Source organism: Vanessa atalanta, chromosome 17 (assembly GCF_905147765.1).
Source record: "Vanessa atalanta chromosome 17, ilVanAtal1.2, whole genome shotgun sequence".
NCBI lineage: Eukaryota > Metazoa > Arthropoda > Insecta > Lepidoptera > Nymphalidae > Vanessa > Vanessa atalanta.
In genome coordinates, this window is record NC_061887.1 from 2661926 (window position 1) to 2688568 (window position 26643).

General features: G+C 32.3%; 1 protein-coding gene across 5 annotated transcripts in view; it reads left to right on the forward strand.

Annotated features, from left to right (window-relative positions):
• Window positions 1-5106: 5106 nt before the first annotated feature.
• Window positions 5107-26643, forward strand: part of LOC125070203 (transient receptor potential cation channel trpm) — a 277870-nt gene continuing 256333 nt past the window's right edge. For all 5 annotated transcript variants that reach the window (XM_047679956.1, XM_047679958.1, XM_047679957.1 and 2 more), the window contains exon 1: window positions 5107-5425. In XM_047679956.1, the coding sequence (XP_047535912.1) occupies window positions 5336-5425 (90 nt within the window). In that variant the 5' untranslated portion in view covers window positions 5107-5335. The remainder of the gene's footprint in view (window positions 5426-26643) is intronic.

The window sequence follows — 26643 nt, forward strand, 5'->3', positions numbered from 1 at the left end:
GTACATATACATTGGCGCTGTAGGAAATATTAACCATTCCTTACATCTTCAATGAGTCGCCAACCTTAAGTACTAGGATGTTATGTCCTGTGGATGCTATCCTCGAAAATAAAAATACAAACTATTGTTGTTTGGCGGTAGAATATTTAATAATTAATTAAATAATCGAGTAGCAATTACCTTAAACGGAGACATATTCTTCATATAACTTTCACTTTGTGTTTTTTTAACACAGAAACAGTTTTGTTTAATATTCAAGTGAATCGTAATGACCTTATCTTAACGCGAATGTGTGTGCTTAAGCTAAATAGCATTGTATGGCACGCAACTATTACCCTAACACTAAAGTAAGATAGGGTCAATGACCTGTCTTTGACTTTGAAACTGTGTAAGTTTTTTCGTGCAATCTTGGACGAACTTAACTTTGTAGTTACAAAAACCTGTCACTGTTTTTTTATATAGAAATACCGAAACATAGAAAATTGGATAGATTAACTGATCCTAAACGGGCGTGCACAAAGCCCTACTTATTGATTGTAAAAAAAGTGTGCGTTTTCTGACAGTTTAAAGTACTTTATCTCTGTAAAAATTTAAATCCAATGATTCAGATGGTTGCTATCATTATTAAGTTTAAGACAAAAATACAATAGAAACTATTCGAACTTTTTTGTCTGATCTATACGATTTCGGAGCAAAAAATCTAAATTCCTGATGAATGGTTTAATATCACACCAGCAATTAATCTTGTGCGCGTTAATTATGTGCCTTATCGTTATCAAACGAATACATCAAAGTCTCGTCTCAAGATTAGTCAAGGTTGAAGCGAACATTGAAACGCTTCAAGAAACACGGGACATTGATGTCACCTATGGCTGAATATTGTGGCATGTATATTATTTACATGTACATATTTTTACATGTTATATTTAATACTCGCTTTGGATAAGTGATATTTATTGAAGGGGGAATCGTCGTGTGTGTTTTGGATGCGTCCGCGAGTTTTTCTTCGTCCTTACAACTTTGTCAAATGTCACATTGAACGAATACGTTTTTAAAAATTAGATATCTTAGTGTTGTCGTGAGCCAAATATATATCATATTTATTTGTTTTTTTTTTTTATTACTTCAAAAAGAACTGCTCAGCTCATGTGCAAAAGAAAGAAATTCTTAAAACTACAAAAATATATTTATATATATTTTTTTATATTTCTCAAATTCCGAATTACGAGTAATTGCTCTGCGAGACATTATCGTAATCTCTTAGCTTTTTTTATTATTACAAAAGATATATATCTCGTTCTAGTGTACGCACATTGCAGACTCTGTGACCTAGATAAATTATTTCGCTGTAATTATGCTTATTTTCTCTTTTTATCATAATTGAATACATATATATGTGGAGGAATTAGTGGTCTGTCTTCTTAGTAATATAATAAATATTCTTAGTATCTTATTAATACGCGGCTGGTCTGATATTATTTCAATATATATTTTTTACAATAGGCTAGTTGACAAAATTTGGAAATTAGTTTAAAACTATAGCTTAGCATCTATTTCACCCCAAAAATATACTATTTTAAGAATAATAGGTTTTTTATGTTAGTATTTTGAGTTTTTAGAAATGAACTTGAAATTGACCGCGAAAAAGGCCAAGACTGTCATGGCGTCTTGAATGACGTCACACCTCGCGAAACAGCCGTGTTTGTGTATGACAGTCAATTGTGTTTTTTAATAAATAATGAATTCCTCGTGTTATAAATACTGTATGGTGCCCCAATGTGAAAGTACAACGATAAAAACGCCAGACAAATTATTCATATACGTACCAAACAATAAATAAATACGAAAGTGGTTAAAAATGGCATGGAGGCAAGATGCTCTTATTTTGTCAACTAATTCCACAATTTATTTCTGTGAAGATCATTTCGATGTAAGTATTAAATACAACTTGATATATCTATTTATAAATGTATAGTAAAAGAAATGAATTTAGCAAATATAATATATCACACATAACCTATAAAATGTTAGGACTAGAATAGGATTTTATGATTTGTTTGAGTTAAAATATTATTTTCGTTTTATAAAATGTAATAATTCAAACTCTTCTTATTTTTTTAGTTGCCAAATGATATGACTAATTATACAGAGTATCATATTATGGGTAAAGACACAAGTGCGCATGAAACCAGGTTGTATACCAACGAAGTTCGAATGCCAAGAAGATATATGTTGAAAAAACAAAGTTTGTCAATAATCGCAGAGTGTTTGAAAGATCCAGAACCAAGTACTACCCCCAGTTTATCTGCCATAATGATAATTGATAGCAACAACGTAGCGTTCCGCGCTTGTTTCGCGAGGTGTGACGTCACGCAACTCTGATTGGTGTTTAATGTCACGTGATTAAATGCCTCATTTTGTCGATTTTATTTTCCAAAAATATAATTAATCTTTTATTATTTTTGTAGAAAAGTTGTTTTTTTTTTTACTAATTATCATGGTTAATCATTAGAAACTCAAAGCCATCCGATTTATTATTAGTGGAAACAAGCCTATTACTGATGAAAAAAATAAAAGTAATTATAACATCCAAATCGAATAATTACGTTATTCATAAATATTAATTTATTCAATCGCATTCATTATGTTTTTATTATTATATATAAACGTGTGTGTGTGTTCGTGTCTGCTGTTTTTATAAATTTCTTATATTTCTTCTCTTAGAAAAGTTTTAAAGTATTTATTAGAGATTGGTTAAGTCCAATAGTAATTGAAAAGAAGATACTTATGTTTATTTTCAGTACAACTTGATCGTAAATAATAGGGAGTCAGGATTCCCATTGACCTAGCTTAGCGCTACTCGAGTTTCTCGGGCGAGGAGGCCTCGTATGCCCCACTAGCCGCGCCCTGGGAATAAGCAAGAGGGTATTAATATAGCATGTTTATCTTATTCATTCGACAACATAAAAAGGGAAAAACATTTCTCTAATATATAATATAAAATAAGCCGAGATGGCCCAGTGGTTATAACTCCTGCATCTTAACCAATGATTGCGGGTTCAAGCCGAGGCATATGTGTTTTTGTTATTCATCTATCGCTTAGTGGTGAAGGACAATATCGTAAGGAAACTCGCTTGTGCTTAATTTCAATGAAACCCTGTCACATGTATATCCACGAACCCGCATTGGAGCAACTTGGTGGAATAAATTCCAACCCTTTTCCTCAAAAGGGAGATGAGGCCTTAGCTCAGCCATGGGACATTTACAGGCCGTTACTATAGCCATAAACTCTCCAGACTTCAACCGTCCCGGCTTAACACGGCTATAATGAAAGCTTTATATTGTAATACATAATATTATTGGTTTACGCGATACACGCCAGTAAAGCTTCCAGTTGATATGTTTTTTTCCGAAACTTACAGCATCACATACAACAACCGTCCTCATAAAGCACTCCACACTGCACACCATTGGTAGATACCGTATGAAAATCCATTCCGTAGTTTGTAGTGATAACATTACTAATTACATTTCGGTAGTACAATAATAAGCCTCTTTACTTATAATATTGCATGTCCTGATTGACTGATTTATCATCGCCGAGCGTAAACTAAGTTAGGGTCATGAAATTTGGTGAGTAGGATCGTTTATTTGAGTAGACACGCACTAAGGAAGGGATTTTGAAAATTCTACCCATAAGAGGGTGAAATAGGAGTTGAAAGTTTGCATGGAAGTCCGTCATTCTTTAAGTTTAACATGAAACTTTATTTTTGGAATATTGATTAATAATGAGTAGAGGCGTATTTAAGCGTTTCTGGATATTCTACCTTAAGGGGTATACCAATGTGGTTTACAAAGATATCTTAAATTAACGTAATATTTTAAGTTAATCTATAGATATATTCAACTTTCAGGCGAGCAAAGCCGCGGGTAACTGCTAGTAGTAATATATTAGTTTAACCAAGTCACGTGACAACGAGCGTATAATATATGATTCATTTCATAAAAGTATATAATTATTTAGTGAATTCTTTGTCGCGTGTTTGGTGAAAACAATGTTGAGTAACCTACTTTAGTTAGTAGGAAGCGGTCATAAAACAATGTTGGTACTCTAATTGTAAGCCGTAGTTAAGTAAAGTACCTTGAAAACTTCGCCTTTAAATAGGTGCCTCTGATTCATGTGAGATATACATATATAATACTTTCTGTTCGATGGATTCCGCTTTAATTTAGATAATAGTACAATTAACCCTTCCGGAGGACGTGTCGGCCAAGAATCCCTCAAGCATTTAATGTTTTAAGGAAAAAATAATGCAATAATCGTAAAAGAATTAGAAATTATTAACTGCATGATACTGGTTCTAAATATTACGAACTGTGCAAAAATTAAATTTATTAATTAATGTAGAAGTGTATGTTTCTTGCATTTCTAATGTTGACTTTGTCGGCTCCCAATTATTTAACTCTCATTACCTATATTTAGGTATAGTGTCGCATCACAAAAGAAGTATAACATACAATATGATACATCTTTATTATCTCGGTGTGCTCGTCAGCTACGTGACGTGTGCGTGGCCAACAGTTGCCACTATTTTTTTGACGCGTTTCAGTTTTGACAGTTTATCTTGATTGTAGATATATAGATAATCAAAGGCGTCCACTTAACTTAAGCCGCCATTGCAATGTCAGATGTAATCTAATCTTTTTACCTAATCTAACATATTACATACTTGTGCAAATTTTATTTGATAAAATAAATGATAGGATTTTATTATCCATGCATATTGAGTAAATGCAATATGAAGTATATTTTTGTTATATCGCTTAGTACTTAGGTATCTATATAAAATATTTCGTACATTTCCTTCCGCGTCACTGTTAACAAGAGCCACTGTACGAATTGTGTTTTGTAATTAAAAGACAATTTTAATACCTTTTTGTTATTTAATATTTTTAAATAGGTATGATACTTTAACCCTCAAGGTGTGGCTAGGGTTTAAACAATATTTCCTTTGTTTGCCCGGGATCCGGAGACAGGGGGCGCTAGCGTCAGCTGTCGTCACCGGCCGCGGTGACCGCACGGAACACGCATCACATCAGTAGAGCCCCGCTCGCGATCACGTGTGCACGTGTGTTCGCGCTCCGTATAAATAAAACTTTCTTACGTCAAATCAATGGATATAACCTAACACGCCGCGAGTTTTGCAACTATAATTATAAAATGTGAATATTGTTCAGAAAAAGTAATGGGTCACTAATAGTGCTGTGTTTCGGTTACGTGTTTAGTGTGATGCCAATGATGTGAATTAATGTGTGTAGTGTTGAAAAAGGAGCTATGAGTATCCAAAAGTGCCTTCTGGATAATTCCAGTAGGATGATCAAGGCGATGTCAACCGCGAAATCATCTAATAGTGAAGTAAAAACGGTAAGTGATAAATAATTTGTTATGTTACGAACAATGTTGTGAACTAAACAAAGGCGCCCAGCGGAAACAGTTACATTTTTAGGTTATCTTTTTGACGTTTAAGGTTAAAAATAAAGATAGTTAGTCATTATTGCTTCGTTCATTATTACAATTAATTTGTTATTATCTTTTATATAATCTGTATGTATTATATAAATATTTTTAAAACTTATAAATTACGTTGTAAATAAAACTTTATACATCAAATTATAAAAAATAAATATAGTTAATTGTAACAGGATAAAATTATAATTTACTTCATAAGAACTAATATTGTTTTGCTGCTATTTAAAACAAATTTTAACTATGTATATAAACACTTAGAATAAAATAACACCATTTTGATAATAATATGTTTGAATGTATTATGTTAAACTTAAAACAATACCGCCAAGCTGGTTCACACCCTGCAGTTAAAACAAACAGTAACTCCATCTATTATCCTTTTGTTTTGAAATGGGAATGACTCTTGTTATTAATTTAAAGAGAATATACGATTTTCATAAGCAAATGTGTTTAACGTCGAGAATTATAAAACTTGGATATATTCTAGAACTGTCACGAATTAATATATTTAAATACTCATATAAAAGGAACACAAAGAGTTTTCAGTTCCATTCCCGTCACTTTTTTTTTGTACTTTTATACACATTTTTCTGCGCAATGTGTTAACGTTTTGAGCCAGACTTAGCTGGACAGATTAAAGATAATAATATTATTAAATTAATATTTACTAAAAAGGTATAAATAAAAACATTCCTACATTAATTTACTTATTTAACGTCATGATTAAATATATTTAATTAAAATAAAATATATTTCATCATGATGAAAGTATCATAACTCCGATTAAAGATTTCTTAATTAAAAAAAGAATATTTATTTATACGATTACGGCGATACAGAATAGCGCAATGGTTTACGAATTTACGGGCCGGTTCGATTCTGACACCTTGGGCTACTTTTATCCCCACTCCTCCTAATCCTAATTGGACGGTAAATATGAATATTAGTAATTCCTTAAAATGAGCTATTGCTAGTAGACTTTAAAGAAATACTCGTGTTAGGAGTGCAGTACTTATAATTATTTATTAAATCAGACATATTACTTACGAGTAAAGGTAAACTAAGTGCCTACTAATTTCTTATAGTCAGAGCTTAAATCGAGTTTCAAGGAACAAAGGAATGTCCATCAAAAAGGCAATACAATAAATCTGGCTCTTTATTTTAGTGGGCATAATGGATTGGACACGTACATCTCTATTGAAAAACGAAGGTTCCAATCCGGGTGACTGTGTTTATTATCTGCTGGATTTGGGCTAGCAATTATTTTCGCGTTTATCAATTAGGCAAATAATCTTATATATTTTGTGGATAGTTATGTTCTTTATTTTGATAGGTTCAGTATTCATAATTTGTTTTGTCTAATTTCATTTGTGTAGGTTCGATGCAACGTTTAAATTACAGATTGCCTGATATTTCTTGGGAATGCTTTTGGTGGTTGATTGTTTGACCACCAACCATTCAGACATAAACAGAATATTAGTTTGTTAAAAACATTTAGGAATTGGTGGAGTGGTTAAATTTGACTCAGTAACGTCGCTTATGACTTAACGTCGTTTCTTATCTTCGTTATCATGTATTTTTTTTTTAATAATATTGATATATTAATAGGCCCGCCGTCTGTACGCTTAGATCTTAACTACGTAACGGGTTTTAATGCAAAAAAAGTGATTTACTAGAAAGGTTTATATGTATATGCATATTAAAGCAGAGAAAAGCCGAGAATATCAATCGAATAAAATTAATGTTATATTTATGTTTGTTCATAAATCTAAAAGTTGTATATTAATCCTTATTGTACCCGTTTGAAGCCGGGACGTGTAGATAGTAGTGAATATAAAAAGGTTTTAATAAATAAATGGGTGCATTATATGTTTTTATCAAATCTTGTAAAAACAATCCATATCACTCAAAATCAAAACAACTATTTAAATATTATAAAAATAATAATGCCATCGAACGCCAGGTTTAATAATATCTGATAAATGGATATTTTTGAGTACCAACCACCAGTGTGAACACAGATACAGTATAATTATAAAAACATCTTTCGAATGCTTGACTCAGAAATGGTTATTATATTAGTTCATGATGTACTATACACTATGTCAAATTCATCAGTAACGGTGTATAAATGTTTACCTTCTTTAGGAGAAGGTTTGAAGTTGTGTGCAGGTAGAGAAGTAGGTATATAGAGGCAATTGAAACAACAATAGTGTTAGTTAATTTAATCATCGACGGTCGGTCAAACTTGAGTTGTTGTTATGAGCATGGCAATGTTGGCTTTACGAGCAGAGGTAACCATTTATCAAATAGTCACCATCCTATCTATATCATTTATTACTAGCGACCCGCACAGGCTTCGCACGGGTGCAATGCTGATACTAAACATACTACAGAATGTCTTATAACGTTCGCAGTTTTCCCCTTTTCGCAGTTAGTCCCTGCGTTTTAAATCTGTAATATCTTCGAAAATATTCATTTAAATTACATGCTGTAAAGGGCCATATTGATAATGCTGTATTGCTTAAAATCGCTTCGAATATAAGCCATTATTTCTCGTACAAAGTAAAGCATAAAAAATGTTTAAGGTGTACAATACTGTAGTACATTATTTTGATCTATCTCGTAGGGTTCTGCCAGCGTTTGCAATGTAAGCCCAAAAAATGTGCTTATTTACGACATCACTTCAGAAACCTCTAAAATTATCTGTGTTTTTCTACTATATTGAGCAAGTATTATACATATAAACCTTCCTCTTGAATGAATCTATCTATAAAAAAGAACCGCATCAAAATCTGTTGTGTAATTTTAAATAAAAAATAATACATAGGAACAGACAGCGGTAGCCGACTTTGTTTTATACTATGTAATGATGATTAATATTAAAAAAAGGTAACGTTTTGTATGTAATATACAGAACTAATGATCTAATACTTAAAAAAAAAGAAAGCTACATTATCCCCGAGTGCTATAGGTTATACCCATATCATAAAATCAGGTCGAATCAGGTCGCTAGTGATCAATAAATACATATTGATGATATGTTATTATTATTAGATCAAGGAGTCGTATATATATATATATAGGATACTCGTTTCTCTAATGGCTGCCGATGTTCCGAGTTACAGGGTGACAAAATTTCTTAGACCTGGAATTCTCAGTAGTAGCTAACTTTATTGAAATTGGTAGTGATTGAAATCTCGTGTCTCAGAAAGCAACTTAATCTCAATGGATTCAGTCTGAGCCTGAACTATCTCTGACGTCAGATTTGTTCTCTTATTGGACAAGAGTGGAGAATTGGAGAAATCCATTGCATTTACGCACATTACTGTGCAATATCCTTCACAACTTACATCAACGACAAAAATAAACACTAACACGGCTGCATGAAATAGTCATTAACGAGAACATTGCAAATTATAAACAAGTTTTTTTAATAAAAAACGACCTCAATAACACAGCAATAATGTGGTAGCGATTGTGGCTGGCATTTATTGAAGAGTTCCGTTCCGTCTGTCTCCGAAACTCATCTGATCTTTACGAAATTTAAATAGAACTATTTCTGGATAAACGACTTTCGAACAAAAATAAATAATTATACGAATCCAACTTTATTTTGACGAAGCCGAGTTACATCCAATAAAAATTTTGACATCCAAATTGAGAACCTGCTCCATTTTTGAAGTCGGTTACAAACTAAACAATTCATTCACATTAGTGGATTGCTGGTGTTGTTCTTGATTCGGTTGGGTTGTAAAGGTGTTTAAACAGAATGATTAGTGGTGTAAAATTCGCAGGTTCGATCCTGTACCCTTATGCTAGATAGTATCCTATTTAAAATTTAATGCCTTTGATATACATTGAAATTTCGAGGTCATATTTTCTAAAAATTATATATTGTTATAATTATACGTGTTTATCGTTATAATGTAAATTCGTGATACAAAATATTTTAGATATGTTTTTTTATAAAGCTTTCGTGTTTAATGCGCGTGTAAGTTAATGTAATTTGAGCTTATATATCTCATAATATATTATGTTTTACTACATTTACAATAACGTTAACGTTTTATTCTTTTTTATCTTTATACATGTTTTTTTTTTAAATATGGTAAATACTTGTAGTGTTGTCAAACACTGAATCAGTCCCAGAATTTTTCGATTACTTTCTTTTGAGCCCATGTTGTTACAAACAAATAATTTATTAGCAAAACCAGGCAAAGGTTGTCCTGTGTGACAAATACTAATAACCAATATACATGGCGAAAGTTTGAAAGGTAAAGATGATGTGCTGCAGCGCCTTGTCTTAAGCTATAACGAAGTGAATATTATGATTACCCACTCCATAAAAATACATATACATATATGTGCCTACTTAGTGATATATATGTCGAAATCTAATCATTACAAACGGACACCTATAGTCTTCAATTGAAGAAGGAATAAAGTTAAACAAACCTTAGTTTTACGTATTCCACGCGATTTGCTAATAGCTTGGCTATACTGTGCTAACAGTTCTTGATTAATATGCCATTGTTATACATATAATACTATCCAGTTAACGAGTTCTATTAACTTTAATATAACTTCCGAAGTGGCGATAACAGAATCAACGAGCAAAACGCAATTTTTCGTAAACCCATAAATGAATATCATATCAGTGCAAAATGTTGTTTATTTGGCTTTTTCCTTCCTTTTGTTGGAATAGACTATATATAGATTCGCTTACGAAGGCGCGCCCCTCCACGCTAAATTATCGGCGCGAATTAGTGTGTGTGTGAGATGACCAGTGTAAGAACAAAGACAAAAAAAAATACAAATGAGATTATATTTTTTAATGCAAGTCGATTATTGAACGCGGACGGGCGCGCCTACCTAAGTGAACAGATCTGTACCAATCTGTTTCATTGAGATATCTCATACTTAAAATTAAACAAGGATTTGCTCAGCATTAACAGCCTGTAAATTTTCTACTGCTGGGCTAAGGCCTCCTCACCCTTTGAAGAGAAGGTTTTAGAGCATATTCCACCATGCTGCTCCAATGTGGGTTGGTGGATACACATGTGGCAGAATTTCATTGAAATTAGACACATGCCGGTTTCCTCACGATGTTTGCCTTCACCGCCGATCGACATGAATTATAAATACAAATTAAGCACATGAAAATTCAGTGGTTAGTCAGGATTTACTCGTAACCTTATAATTACATAGCCGACAAAACTATATGACCCTAATTTATCTTAAGTGTTGCATAAGATACGGAACACTTACAAATGAAGACTAATAGATTCTAATTAAGAATCGTTGATTGGACGCAGCTGTAGCTTAAATAAACCCCACGTTTTCGAGCGTTACAATTTAGCCTTTGACATTTTTTGAACTAGTGGTACTATAGTAGATGTGGAAGTACAGTAATGTTTGATTTACGGAACTGGACTTGTATTTGACGTTTTAGAATCTGTCGCAGAGATTTTTCGATTCCCATTAGTATCTACATAATACGGCATGTCTTTGACGTTCAAAGAGTTCGATTCATATATTTTTGAGTACGTCAGCTTAAGCAATAGTGTAAGCGTGTATGTTTTCGTGTGTGGGTAAATTGGGATTCAATTAATATAAGGATTGGATGATTCTAAGGGCGTGAATTGGAAGTTGATTGAGTGGGTAGACTAAGTCGTAAGCAGGTCAATTTCAATTTGTACCTATTCCTTAATTACCAACAAGATAATATTCATAGTTCTATGAAAACATACTTAACAGCATCAATTATGTTATTATCTTATAATATAATATAAATATGCTGGCGGGAAAATTGGTAAGCTGATGGTAAGTGGCACTAAGTTGTTATGACCCCTGTGTTACACTGGCTCTCTCGAACCGAAACAGTATTGCTTCTTATCGGTAGAATCTCATCAGTGGTGGTATCTAACCAGAAGGGCTTGCAAAGTCTTATCACCTCTCTTTTGTTATTAAAAATAATTCGATCATTTGCAAACGGTAGGTATATATCATACGTTGGTAAAGCAATCATTTCAATTATATAGTATTATTAAGAAATAAATCGTAAACACTAAAAGTGAATAACTTAAAAACACTTCCTTAAGTGTCCGACACTTTATTTATTACACTTACGCAGTGCAATACGTTCGTGAATGTATTTTAGTATTTATTTCCGTGCAATATGAGTTGCAACCGACGAGATTAGTGCTCTCGTTTCGATTAATCTTTAGCACTGCTATTAATGATCAAAGCCGGTGTATCTGACTGCGACGTCATTTTATACGTTTAGCTCAATTTTATGGCAATGAACAGACAAGTGTACAGCAAGCACGTACAATAAAATACACAAGAATACATTACAATATTCCTTAATATACACCAATTCAATTTATAAAGTAAAAATATAACTACACGGCACTTTGGTACTAATCGACGGATACTATACGTCGTTCTTTTTTGTATCCCTGACAACGTGTATGATTAAATGATTGGTTAAGTCGATAAAGCGTAACAAATAAATGAACTCATAGTGAGTTGAGTGCGTATGTATATGATTTTACAATCGTAAAAGATAAATAAAAATCGTTATACACAAGAACAATATGAAATTTAGATTATTTCTTACATAATAAAGCTAATTATGTCTGAACAAACTTGGAAGCTTAGTAGATAAGTCTTCATTCTTGAATTAGTAAAAGAGCATTGTTACTCCTAAAACATAGCGTTCATAGTGTGCTCTGTAGCAGTACGTACACACCGATGCGCGCGACCACACACGAGTAAGTAGTAGATTACATTATTGTGTTTCAAAAATATAAAAATTAAATTCGGGTAATTTTTTTAATTATATTTTTTCGGCAATTTACAAACAATTTAAAAATTTATAAAGTATATCTGTCGTCAATCGGATTGAACGAAATTATCCTTCAACATAACATTCTTTCTGCCAAAATATCCTTGATACAATCCAGGAATCAATGCCGATGTATACATATGTACTTATAGTCTAATATATATATACATATATGATATTAAATGATGAGTGTGATGTATCCCTGACCGACAACGGCGACCAACCTAAAGGGACCCAACTCATAATACGATGTATTTTAATATTAAGTCTAATTTTGCTTCCCTTACTTTCATACAACTGCTGGCCAAAAGTCAGGGGTAAGGATTGCGGAATGTTACGCGAGTATCTGGAGGATGTATGACTTGAGTTCGTTGCTCTGCTCGGTTCCAACAAATGCAATTTAACAACCGTGGTTCCATCATCACCTTTCTTTATAATTTGCGGTATAAATTATTTTTTTTTAACTGGCCCGTCCTTAACAAAAATACACAACCAAATATCGTTAAAATAATAATAGTTTATTTTTAGTATTTTGAAATAAGTTTTGATCGTCACAATTACGTTTAATGAGGAGTCTAGACTCTGCCATCTGATACATTTGTTACCAGTATACTTGTTTATGGCAACAGATAAGAGTGACAAAGATGATAAACCTATCTATAAATGTTATATTCACAAAAGCATCAGTAAAGGTCGGCCGGTCAATAACACTACTAATAATGCCACTGGCATGTAAATTACTTAAAACATCAATCAATTAATGAACATTCGAAATTCAAAAAACTTGGTCCGCGTGTCATTTGTTTGGAGTGGACATTAATTGTTTATTCACGTACATGCACACCCGCTCACATTATCATCTATATATGTGTATGTAAGCTCACAGATGTATTGTAATAAAAAAGTACAGATAAAATATCCAATACCTAATCATAGTAATATATATGCATTAAAAATATTATGTCTACACACATCGTCATTTAACGTCGAGTGTTGAATATTAGTTAAAATTTGTGTTTAATTATTTATTAAGTAAAAAATGTAAAGAGCTTAATATTGTTCGTTATTTGATTAATATTTACTTTTATTTTTATACAACAAAGCACTTCAGTACACAATATATGTGTCACATGTTTCCTATATTACTTAAACATGTTAGATACTTATTACTTTCTGTTTTTTTTTCGGTTTTATATGAAACAAACTCGGGACGGCTTTGTGCGCCTCGAAACTTCTGTATTTGAATTTTAGAATCTATTCGAAACATCGAATTCAAATTCGAAATTCAAAATGTAGTACTTTTTTGCATTGATTAAAATGTTCGTGTTATTTTAAAATTATATTATTACTAGGAGTTCGGCCTTCGTACGGGTAAGATTTATGCAGTTCCCCCCGTAGTGTTGAAATTTCGAAAAATAATATCATATTGTCGAGAAACAAATCGCTATTTAAAGATTTATAGTAAATTAAATAACTACCGACCTTAGTCTCCTTTTTATAATCATGAAATAAATTGAATTAACATACTACCGTGGTATAAGATTAGTAAATTTAGTTTAAATATAATATTAACATGTAATTCAACAATAATGACATACCATCAAAGCAAGTAATAGTCATGAATGTTCCATTGCTTCGCAAAGATTTTCCCAGTGGAGCGGTGGCGTCTCTCCAATTATAGAGAAAGTTATATGAACGATTTATCTGAACACTAACTACAACATAGACATAATTAAAATGATTCAAAATGAAGTATTGCCTGCCTGTATATATGGGAGTTTATTTAGATAATAAAATATTCTCGTTATTGTTGGCATTGAAACAATTGGCACTTCTCTCTAATAAAAATAAAACAAGCCAATGATAAGGTCGCATCATTAACTGTTATTCATTTACTTTCCGTTACGCGCAATATTAAACGTATTTTTTTTTATTAATTTATGTATTTAAAAAAGATGTATTTATTGTGGATGCCTATTGTAATACCTTTGACATAACAAAAAATTAAAAATTAACGCTGTTACTAATAAACGTTGTTTTTTTAAACACTGATCTGCAAGCGTTATTTAATTCATTATTTAAAAAAGAACACAGCATTGTTTAATCAATATAACCCCCCCCCATTATTTTAGCGGTAAAGCATTAAAAAGATTGTTGCGTAACCGTGTAAGTATCATTAAAATATATTTGTAAATTACAACATGAGTAAGTTTAATATTGCGCCGTGTGTTCCCAGTAGATTTAATACTGCATGCTATAAAGGGTCCAATCTTGACACGCTTCACTAAGTTTTCAAATCTAAAGTTAGCTTATATTAATTTTCGAGCTGTGAAGCGTGTTGTGAGCAAACCTTTGTTTTGTAAGAATACTCGTAGCATGTATTTTAACCCGCAGTTGGACCGCGTGATGGAATATTTAATATGAGCCCGCAGTGCAACAGTTATTAGACTCACTAAACTCAATAGCCAAATAAAATAAATGAAGTATTTTAAAAATGGAAAAAATCTAAATAATACACGTGCTTGAAATGAATAATACAGATTAGGAAACGAACTCAACTAACTCCTCTTTTACTAAGGTTAATACAAATAATATATGTAATATATATAGTTTTTTTGTTTTGTGCAACCAAAGGCAACCAAATGTAACCAAAGAGAGACATATCTGTGTAGATAACGTAAATAAAATTTTATTTTTTGTATTTTTAAGCAACCGGTATTGACCTTAAAAAACTATAATTATACCATCTAATCGGTAAATTAACGCAATATAAAATAAAATTTACCAACGGTAAATTTTATACATAAATCATAAATATTAATATTAATTGGTGAATAACTACTGGTTGACTGTACACTTTGGGAATGAGATGATAGCCTACAGGCTGTTTCAAATAACGAAAATATATTTATTGTATGGAAACCATAAATATAAAATGACATTTAAAAAAAATCTCAAGTTCTATGTCTTTATTTACGAACCGGTGGTAGATTTTTGATAATCTTTAAGCAAGTTTAAAACTATATTGAATAATAATAAAAAAATGTTCCGTTTTATTCTATATTAACTATTTACTGGAACTGCTAAATGGTACACTATGTTATTTATTGTCTAGATTATTGCTAGTCGTTAATTTCTTATGCAGCTGTGGATGCTGCGCAGTATGGTCGTCGCGATCTATGCGTTGCTCCTATAGATATCATGGGTCTCTCGATGGCTGATAAATAATTATTTTACAGATCTTTCTTATTATTTATTATTCTGGTAGATTAACAGAGGAAACTTCAACTTGTTTCAGTTAAAAAAAGCAAGAGCAATGATTGGTGATGGCGGACCAAAGGAAACAAAATGAAATCATAATTATATTTATTTAAAGTTGGGAATCGATTTCGCTACGATTGACTTAGGCAAAATAGTGACGTGTTAATACAAGTATATAAGTCATTATATATGTATAATGTATATATTTGGTATGGATATGTGTGGGGCAAACGTTAATACTAAACTACGATTCTTTATAATTGAGTGATATATTATTGTTCCGTTATATTCGTATTATTAATTAATTACTTATGTCGACTCACTTATTGACTATCTTGATGACTCTGACCATCTTGAAAAACCGTGGATTACGCGCCAACGATGCTTTCGCTAGGGAAGTTCTACTATGAAGTTGACGGTTTATCGCAATCGACTCGAAATTCGAAAGGTAATCGTTATACACCCGTAATGTAACCGATTTAATAAATAGAATCGATCCTCACGATTAATGGGAATAGTTGAAGTTGAATCGGTAACGTCGAATTGTCTCCCAGGCTCGTTTTATAAGCATTTTCAAATTTTTATTCAATATTGCTGTTGTAGTTTTTAGTCTTCTGGATTAAGAGGACGGTTGCATCGTTACAGGTATCGGTATAGTAAACGCACTTTATCATCGACAACGTTTGAATCTCCATCCTTAAGCTACCGTTTTTATGTTGCTTTACGCATAATTATTTCTCTCCTGTCTTTAGCTCCTTATAAGGCATCGTTTCCCTGCCTGAGTGTGGATAATTTACAAAGAGTTTCTTGTATGTGTGATTTTTTTTTGTACCTTTTCGTTTCTCACAATTGATTAAATACACTGAGGGCGTACGCTATTACCATTAGTCTTCTGTGTATGCTTAGAAACTGCCGACGGATCTTTGTGATTATGTTTGGACGGATATATTTTAATTGAAATGAGTTACGCGCTCGATGAATGGCTGACTGATTTGTTGATGTTAATGAAATACGATTTAAAAAATAAATATAAATAAAAAAGTTAAATAAATTGCGCGATAGATTACTTTTAATATATTAAAAACGAAGGTCTTTTATATGAGTCACCTAATTTTGCTCATGTTAAACGTCGGATGACAAAAAATTTGCTCAACTTCTTCTATTTGAAGATTACAATACCTTAAGTAATCTGACAAGAACTTCTTGACTAAACTCCAGTTGTTAAAACGGTCATCAAAGTCGGTTTAAATCGTTTGATATGTAATTGAATTTTATTGGTCGGTTGGCAGGCGATGACGCAATTAATAACCAATCAGCGTTCATTATTTAGTATCCCTTAATCGAATCATTTCAGAAACTGTATTAATGAAAAAACTGAACGTCTTTAACCTATCATATAATTTCGTTTAACCTTAACGTAGGTCGCAGAGATCAAATAGCAATCGCTTTGCGCAGAAACAAGTGACCTGTATACTAGGTTATATTAATAATAGAGACCTGAGAGTTGTAGAATTAATATCTAGAACGTAATAAGTTTGATATAACATTATGCCCTCTGTATAATTTTTAAACATATATTTAGTTTCTATTATATATCAATAGATGTCGTGGTTCATTTTATTCGTGTTTCTGAATCATGCTATCCTTTTGTCAAAGGAAATTATATAATACAAGTAACTTAACTGTCTTTGTCTTGTGATGGAGTGGTGTCTTATTCACCCTCGGTATAAGTCTAGCATATTATGCGAAAGCGCTGCTGTATCGCTGCCATATTATCATTATCTCTTCTAGTATTTCATTGGTCTATGTTAAACGAATATATATATATAAATCTTTAATATTCTTACTTTTTTAATCGAAAAGTGTCTGTTTTGTGAAATGTATGATATGGTGTATACATTAATGAAACATTTTGCGCAGTAATTTATAGAGAATGATAGAAACGAGAGCCACGGTGTCATGTTTAATTTACACGATGCACCGCGTCAAGTGCAAATGCAATTTACAATATAGGAATGTCGTTCTTATATCAAATGGAATAAAAACTATAGTTTAGTAAACGGTATTGCTATCACTAGCGTTTCAAGATTTATAGATTAGGTTTTATGTACGTTTGCGTATCGATGACTTTTCGGCAAAGTTCACTGTATGCTTTTGTATTTGTCATTGATATGACAGTTATAACATTGTCTTAAACCGTTATGTATATTTATGGCTCTAGAATTATACGGAATAATATTATTTACAAGAAAATCCGACTAAATTGCGATGGTACTTTTATACCGATAAAAGAGTACCTTACAGACGACACTTACTGTTCGAGATGTGTAATATGGTGGCACGGGTGTACAACATCGCCAACAAAATCCTGCTATTGAGAATTCCCGGACACAATAAATATTTATTTTGACCGTAATATTTTTGTATCGGCCATAATGGAATTCGGGTGTGTAATTGTGTGCCGAATAAATATTTTTTTCATTAACTTCCTAACCGGGGATTGTCCGATATATTTACCGGTATTCTTAATGACCGCTAATAATGAAGGTTATACTAATTACAAGTGTCTCGAAATAACGAAATATTATGGAGTAGTTATATAAATGTAAATATCGAAATATGCGTGAAACGTATTTCACGCAAAAGCATAATGGTGATTAACATCGTCCATGGGCATTAGAATTACACATATTAAATTAGTAAATCGACAATTGCATGTTAGCGTATTCTAATAGAATTACTAAATATGAATAAACCTTAGATTGACATATTCCATGCAATTCGCATTAGTTCTGATCTATTTTGCACTAATAACAGTTGATTAATATACAATAATTTAAAATACGAAACTATTCCATTCCAACTAATTCTTTCGGTTCCAATTTTACTTCAAAATTCCGATAATAACTTCGTCGATATTCAAAACTGTTTTTCACCAATCCAAAGTAAATAACATAGATTATTCATGTTCTCAACCGTTGATATCAAATCTATTCAACGTAAACGTTGTTTATTCGACTTAACTCTTTTGGTTGGAAAAAGTGTCAAAATGTTAAATACGACTTTCTTCGAAATTTACTCAACCGAACCGACCGTAATTGAAAATGTGTTCGTAGTTTGCCATTCGTTTAATCGATATTTTATGGATCTATATTTTTTCGACTTCCTTTTGTTCTCATCTATTATTCAATGGTCGTTAACAGCACAAGATATTTTATAGCGTCGTTATTTTTATTACTCTAGATGTGTGATAACGTCAAGGGAAGCAACAGATAACATATTCATAAAGTTTATTGATCTTCTTTTCCGTAATAAGTTACTTATGTTAGTGTTAGGCTATAATAAATAATCGTTAGGCTAAAGGAAACAGCATGGTTTATCCATAATATTAAAAATGTAGAATTATGAAACGGCTTATTACATCAACAATATGACAACTGCCGCCATATTGCATTGATGACGTAACAATACAAGCCTTCTGCGTCATTCCATCGAATCAAACGAAACATTTGTCAAAATAACAAAAAAGGTCTTACGTATTCTTGCACAGCGTTTCATCTGGTATTTGGATACTCTAGTAATATTTAAAAATATATAAATTTTAACTTTGGCAATTAATAAATGTAAATATTATATAAAAAGGATATTACACGTCAATATTATTGTATTATAATAACATATCTACGTTATTTATTGCCTCAAAAAGAGCAACACTTTTTGCTGGTTTTTCAGAGTAGAAATCATACTTCCACAAATTATATTTTCATCTAACATAATACCACATAGTTTTGTTATAATTAAAGTTTTAAAAAGTAATACATAATTGCAATTTTCAATAAGAATGAGCCACTAAGACCATACAAGGCTATGTGTTATCGAATTTTTCATGGTAAAATCACAGTTCATTGTTGATAAATAGGTGTGTTGACCTCGATTCAGATTTGAGGTTAATTATAGGACTGAAAACGTAACATACACGGATAGTTTTATCGGTAAAGTATTCTATACTTAATTCATATTTTTAACACACGATTTAAATAACCTTTTCCCGAAAATGTTTCACAATTAAGGGGGTAGCTGATCAAATTTTTCGCGCCCACGGCCATATCCCTCACCCCCTTTAAGTACAAACGATCCACAAAGTGGTACCCCCGGGTAAAGCAATAGTACTAATGGTACTAGCAATAATAAATTATTTTTGTATATACATAGTTCAAAGAACTTTATATAGGTTATATTTTTTATAGAGGAGACAGGGCAGCTGGTGGCCTGATTGATGATAATTGTCGTTTCAGTATCGACGATATAAACGACAACTTGTACATATGCAGTTTTGTATTAGTATTGGCAACGCAATGGCAATTATAAACGTATGTTACATGTGCTTGTTTTATTGAGCCTGGCAGACAACTAGATGATTAAATACAGGTTTTGTAAAGAGTTTGAAGGCATTATTTAGCAGGCAGACTGACAAATTAGCTCATTAATAACTTACCTACTCACGTCCATTGTAAGTGGTATAAATTATGGCATCTAAGATGCCAGAGACAATTTATCATTTAAACCCGAACACGGCTATACAGAGTATTTTATTTCTTCGCTTCTGATTGGGTGGTGCGTTCAAATACGAGTTGTAATTAAGTACCAAGTAAATTTCTATTAAGTATATTAATATATAATACCGGTTAACGGGCGAGTTATGGTTTCCTAAATACTTTCTTAGCTATTAGGAATATGCTTATTATTCATGTTTATGAATTCGTTGGAAGATTGGGAATAAAAAAATTTACAGATCGCTTTATTTCGTCCATTATTTAAAATAGATTAAACTATATTTAATTTATTTATTCATAATAACATTAATATTTGAAATAACTTTACTAATTGACTTTATCAATTTAGTTGCGAAATTTAATTTAAAACTAGTTCAACGATTGAGCTAAAATTTTGCACACATTTTGGTACCGTTGACGCATACAATATTTTACCAAATATTAATATTGCATTTTTTTTTGAACATTCGGCAATAAAAGATTGTTTATAAATAACTAGACCACTTTATAAATTTTACCCGTGTAAAGCGTTTCTGTTCCGCACCCGTGGACCGTTACGAGATGTTAAATAGGCTGTAACAGCTGTAACCTACCTCAACGATCGGGCTATCCAATGCAAATTATTTTTAATTGATAGTTTCAGAAATTACCTCGTTTAAAAAAAAGAACAGAACTCCTCTGCTTTACTTTATTTGTAATATATATTTTATTTTAATCTAAACATTCAATCTAAAAGGATTTAGATTAAATATTGCGGTTCTTGTATAGCCAGTTCGAACCTTCTAACCAATCTCAGTTCCGATGCTCACTTACTTATCAACTGGGACAGAAATAGTTCTTTATTTAAAAGTTCACGATAAATGAATAGTATTGTTTTTTTAAATAAACATGCAATTGGTTTCGAAATAAAAGCGTGATTAGCTTATCATAATATGATTTGTTTAAATTTTTCGATCAGAATTAAACAGCAAAGTATGAAACAAATGTTCCATCGCTGGGTCTGGTCTTCTGCGTGTAGGAAGAAGTTTTGGAGATTATTCCAGCAAGCTACTCTATTGCGGGCTATATACATTTTAATTGCGTGACGTTGTCTGTTATATAATGAAAGGCGCTGCATCTTCTGGTATAAGTTTTATGTAAGAAAAGTCTCGTTTATTAGTACATTATATATATATATATATATATATTAATACATCCGATACTACACCAGATATTAAATTACACTTCAGAAATGTTACGTATTTAGATTGATGCAGAACACTTAACAATGAGACTTTGATGACTTCCTTAACAAACATGACATCATTTGTCCATAATTATACAAAAATATCACCTTGTGAGTACATATTCCAACTATAGTGTCTTCCATCGTTGCAAATACAAGTGCTTTTTTTTAAAACACTACCAGTAGCCTAATGGTATAATGTATGTGTTGCCTAGCGATGTGGAAGTCGCAAGATTATCATTTACGAGGACGCAATGTTGTACCAACTCCAATTTGCCCAAGCTAGCCCTGTAATCGAAAATACATGCTTACATGATTTTCAATATACAATAAATAGAAATGACACTGAACACAAACTTAATTAATTAAATCATAATATTATCAAAATTGACAAACGTGATAAAATAGCGTGGAGTTGAGAATAAAGTTATGTTTATATGCTTAATCTACCTGGGTATTTTGCGTTATAAAACTAAGGTTGATAAGTTAATTGGTAGTAAAGTGTATCTCCTTTGTCTTGTGAGTTCTTATCAGTAGATCTACATTCGGAATCGGTGCAAAGTTAGTTGCGTGTCTTCTTGAATCTTGTGAAATGTCGACTTCGACGATTCAAATGTCCGGCTACTAAACATATGTATAAAAATACGAATGCATATTTCATCATTATATAGTATAAAACAAAGTCGCTTGCCGCTGTCTGTCCCTGTGTATGCTTATTAAAATTATCACAACGGATTTTGATGCGGTTTTTTTAGTACATAGTTTGATTCAAGAGAAAGGTTTATATGTGTAATACATGCACAATATAGTAGAGAAACATTGATAATTTTAGAGGTTTTTGAAGTGATGTAAATAAACACATTTTTTTTTGCGCTTACATTGATTTCAAACTCTGGCTGAAGCCTACGAGGTAGATCAAAATAATGTACTAAAGTATTGTTTACCTTTATTTTTTGAATACCTTAAAAAATGCATTTAAATAAGTTCGCGATGGTATATCTCTTAGAGATAATAATATTTAGTGTCAGCATTGCACCCGTGTAAGCGGGGGCGGATCGCTAGTAATTATTAAAACGTTATTATATAGTAACTTTGGGAACATACCTTTAAATGAAATGTTCAATGTATGGATAGATTTCAAACTGAAAAAGTCGCGTCTTAACAAATATAATCTAATTTGTATTTTTTTGCTGTCTTCATTCTTACATAAATCATCTCACGCACACTAAGACATCTTGGAAGAACAGCGTGAAGGAGCCTTCACGCCTTCGTAGGTGAAAAGATCTAAGTTGCTATAAAAATATCTAAAAAAAAAGAAAACTTTGTAATACATACCTTTTCGCGATGGACTGTTGGAGAATTTATTAATACAAGTCTCTTCGTTTCGAATAAAGGTTCCGGAGTTAATTTGAACAAAAACACGAACATTTTAAAATTGTACATTTTCCTTCCTTAAAAATGTATGTTTAATTTAGAAAGTATTGCATTGCTCTCGCTTGAATAAAAAAGAACATTGTAGAGTGTTTAATTTTTAACGGTGATAACTTTTGGCACTCGCAAAGGTTTTTTGAGTGAAGTCTCTAAAAGAAAAAGGTTTTATAACTTTCTCTTCTGACTTTTAATTATCTTTAATTATTTTTTTTTATAGATATAAATTAGCTTCATTATAACAAAAATGACTCTTTCGATTTTGAATTGAATATATTCAACCCCCGTTCAACTCAGAAAGTGTCAAAAATGAAACTTTGCGTCAAAATTTAATTATGAAAACGCTACAAAATATAAAACTATCAAATTTCGACCTAGAAATCTTTCTCTAATGGCATCCAAAGAAGTTTCATTACAAACTAAAATTTAATATTCAGCACGTAATAGACATAGAAGTGGTTTTACTTTTTTTTATGAACTAAACATTTCCGGCAAACTGCGGCTCCAACTTCTAGAACATTCCATTAAGGACTGGCCCGTACCCCATTTAATCTATTATGTATTTCGAAGCGTGCACCAAACTAGGCACGTCTGTTGACCTAACTGACTTTGTTCAAGTTTGTTGTTTAAGTTTTAATGGTGGCGGTGTATTTCTGTCTTCGACAATCAGTTTCAATTAGTTTCCCATCAGACATCTTGTATAACGCCGATCCCGCACGGGTGCACATGAGGATTGCTCCAAGATTTATCTCTAAGATATCAATTTGTTCTAATATGATATTATTCGTATTACTTTACCTAAAACGCCTGGAGTAAAAATATTGATAGTGTTACGCTTCCGTATTTACACTTACAATTTCGTACTTCGGAAGTTCGTAAATGTGTTAGTCCTAGTTACGACTGATCTGTCTCCTGTCGCTCAGATTGCTGTCCCATTGGAAAATGTGGGAATAGGAAGTGCATCTGCGGAGCACGAGATGAATTACAAACACAAATTATATATATGGAACTTCAGTGGTGCTTGTCTGAGTTTGAACCCGCAATCATCGGTTAAGATGCACGCCATTTAACCACAAGGCCATCTCGGCTCCTAGGGAGAAGTGTAACTATGCGAACGAACACATGACTCTAGTCGATACCCGCTGATTTAGTCATTAAATACGTGTATAAATTGTTTAAAATATTTTATCGTACGTCATATACTTAGACAGTTATATATCACACTGAACGCGTTTCTAGATAGTTCATTGTCCATGTAATAAATCAGCTTTACAGCGATGAGTATTTATCTAGTTTATGATTTACTAACACATGATACACTACACAATTGACAACAGAGGTTTGAATTATAATATGCACTTTGAAAAATCTGGATTAGTTTTCCATTAAATATGTCCGAAGTTGGCGAGTTCCCGGTATTGAAACGACCGACTCGTGGCTGAAATTAGTGGCTAGTTCCTTTGAAATTTTTAAACAGTTAAAAACTAAGAGAAGTTTTCTCAGGCCAGGTCAGATTACTCTGTAGCGGTAGATTTTTTTGAATAAGTGTATTGCTTATATTATTTATATACTTAGACAGAGCTTCGCCTTACAAAAGAACAAAAACAAATGAGCCGATACGCACACCAAGATAATAATATGGTGTACGTGAAGGTACGCCTGCACTCGCTAAACGTCATACTACTTGACTAGTGTGCGTGTACTTGTGCAAAAAAGTAGTTGTCAACCGTTGGTCACTATTGTTTTCGACTCGCTCTCAGCTTTCACAATCTATCTAAACATATAAATAAAATCAAAGGTTTAATGATTGAAGATAAGTTTAATTATGGGTCTAAGCAAAATTAAACATTATTCTTTACTATTATATAAAGCTGAAGCGCTTGTTTTGTTTACTTGGTGGTGGATGGGACCACTTACCATCACGTAACTCATTTGCCAGTCCGTCTATCAAATATGTAAAAAAATCGTTTAAAGTCGCGTTTCCCAGTGTCCATCAGTCTGATTTGTTAGTAATATGCAATACGGGTACGTTATATGGTCATTTTATTTAGACATGAGCTGTAGAGATTAGCGATTGAAACTTCGCGATGTTGATAGTAATATTTGTATGATGTACTAAGAGTACGGTGGCAAAGTCATAAGCACGTTTCTCATCATCATTGGAGCTGCTTTATGAGATATAAATGAACGAGACGGAAGTTTTACCCACTATAACATTTACTATAGCGGTATAGTTACGATACTAGCGAATACAACGGTTTTTCTTGAGATTTTGAAAGGTTTGTATTTTTATTTGAAAATGGAACGATAAAGAAACCAAGTAAAAAATATCTCTTCTTTAAGTTGTCATTTCTGAATACTGATTTTATATATATATATATATATATCTAGATAGAGTGTCGCATTGCATTAGATACACACATTACAAAAGAGTTGTACAATTGAGCTAACTTTTGTTATCATGGTGTGCGTGACAGCTACGCATGACGCTCGTCAAACATCATATTGCTTTACTAGAGTGCGTGTACTTAGGGGCTACTGTTTTTTCGACGCGTTCTCACCTAACAGTCTATGTAGACATATAAATAATTAAAGACTGAATATTAAATTGGATGTAGTAATAATGTCTTTTTTTGGTGACTCATATTATACTGTCAGATATATAATGTACACTTAAGTACATAACAGCTAAGTGTAAAGACTTATTGAGCCGAGATGGCCCAGTGGATAGAACGCGTGCATCTTAACCGATGATTTCGGGTTCAAACCCAGGCAGGCACCACTGAATTTTCATGTGCTTAATTTGTATTTATAAACATCGTGAGGAAACCTGCATGTGTCTAATTTCAACGAAATTCTGCCACATGTGTATTCCACCAACCCGCATTGGAGCAGCGTGGTGGAATATGCTCCAAACCTTCTCCTCAAAGGGAGAGGAGGCCTTTAGCCCAGCAGTGGGAAATTTACGGGCTGCTAATGCAAAATGTAAAGAATTATTTAGAATCTGGATCGTTCAAGTATTTTGAAGAATCAATAAGGAACGCTAACTCTTTATAAATACTAATTTCGTTGCTACTGGGTTATTGTAATCCTGGTATTCAGTATCCTGTTGGGTATCGCCACATTGTCACTGTTATTTATAAATAGAAAAAAATATATTTAGCTCATGAAGATGTATTTAATGGAATATCGTGGTTAATAAATATAATTTTAAGAAACTATCTTGCTTAGATTACTTCTTTGTTGAGATCTTGACTAAATATAATATTAATAAAAATTAAAAATAGTTACTGTAGAAATCATGACCGCGTCGAATGGTGGCAAGAATGCTAGCACCATTTCCCCGTTCTATCGCAATTTCTATTTAACAGTTAACAGTAAAAGTACGACTAGTTAGTACCTACCGTGGAAACCAATAAAATATCAATCCAGTATATGTAAACTGATATTTATATGAAATATATTCATTATACCAAATTATATTTTTATAATGACGGCGTCCTACTGGCCGATTTTGACAACTGTGGCCATTCTCAAGAGAGACTAACCACCTGACTAGGACATATTAAATTTTAGGTACAAATATGGACGAAAACACAAGCATAGACAACTATTCATTCATTCGTTCATTCACATAAGCCGATGGAACGGCTAATCCGACGCGAGCAGAGTTCAGCCACAGGACCAAAGATACCCTGCCGCTTCCGAACTCCAACCAGGGCCCTTGAACCTCTGTGCCGAACATTTAATACTTACTTAGTGTGGTAGTTTTGGTGCCCATTAAAAATATTGA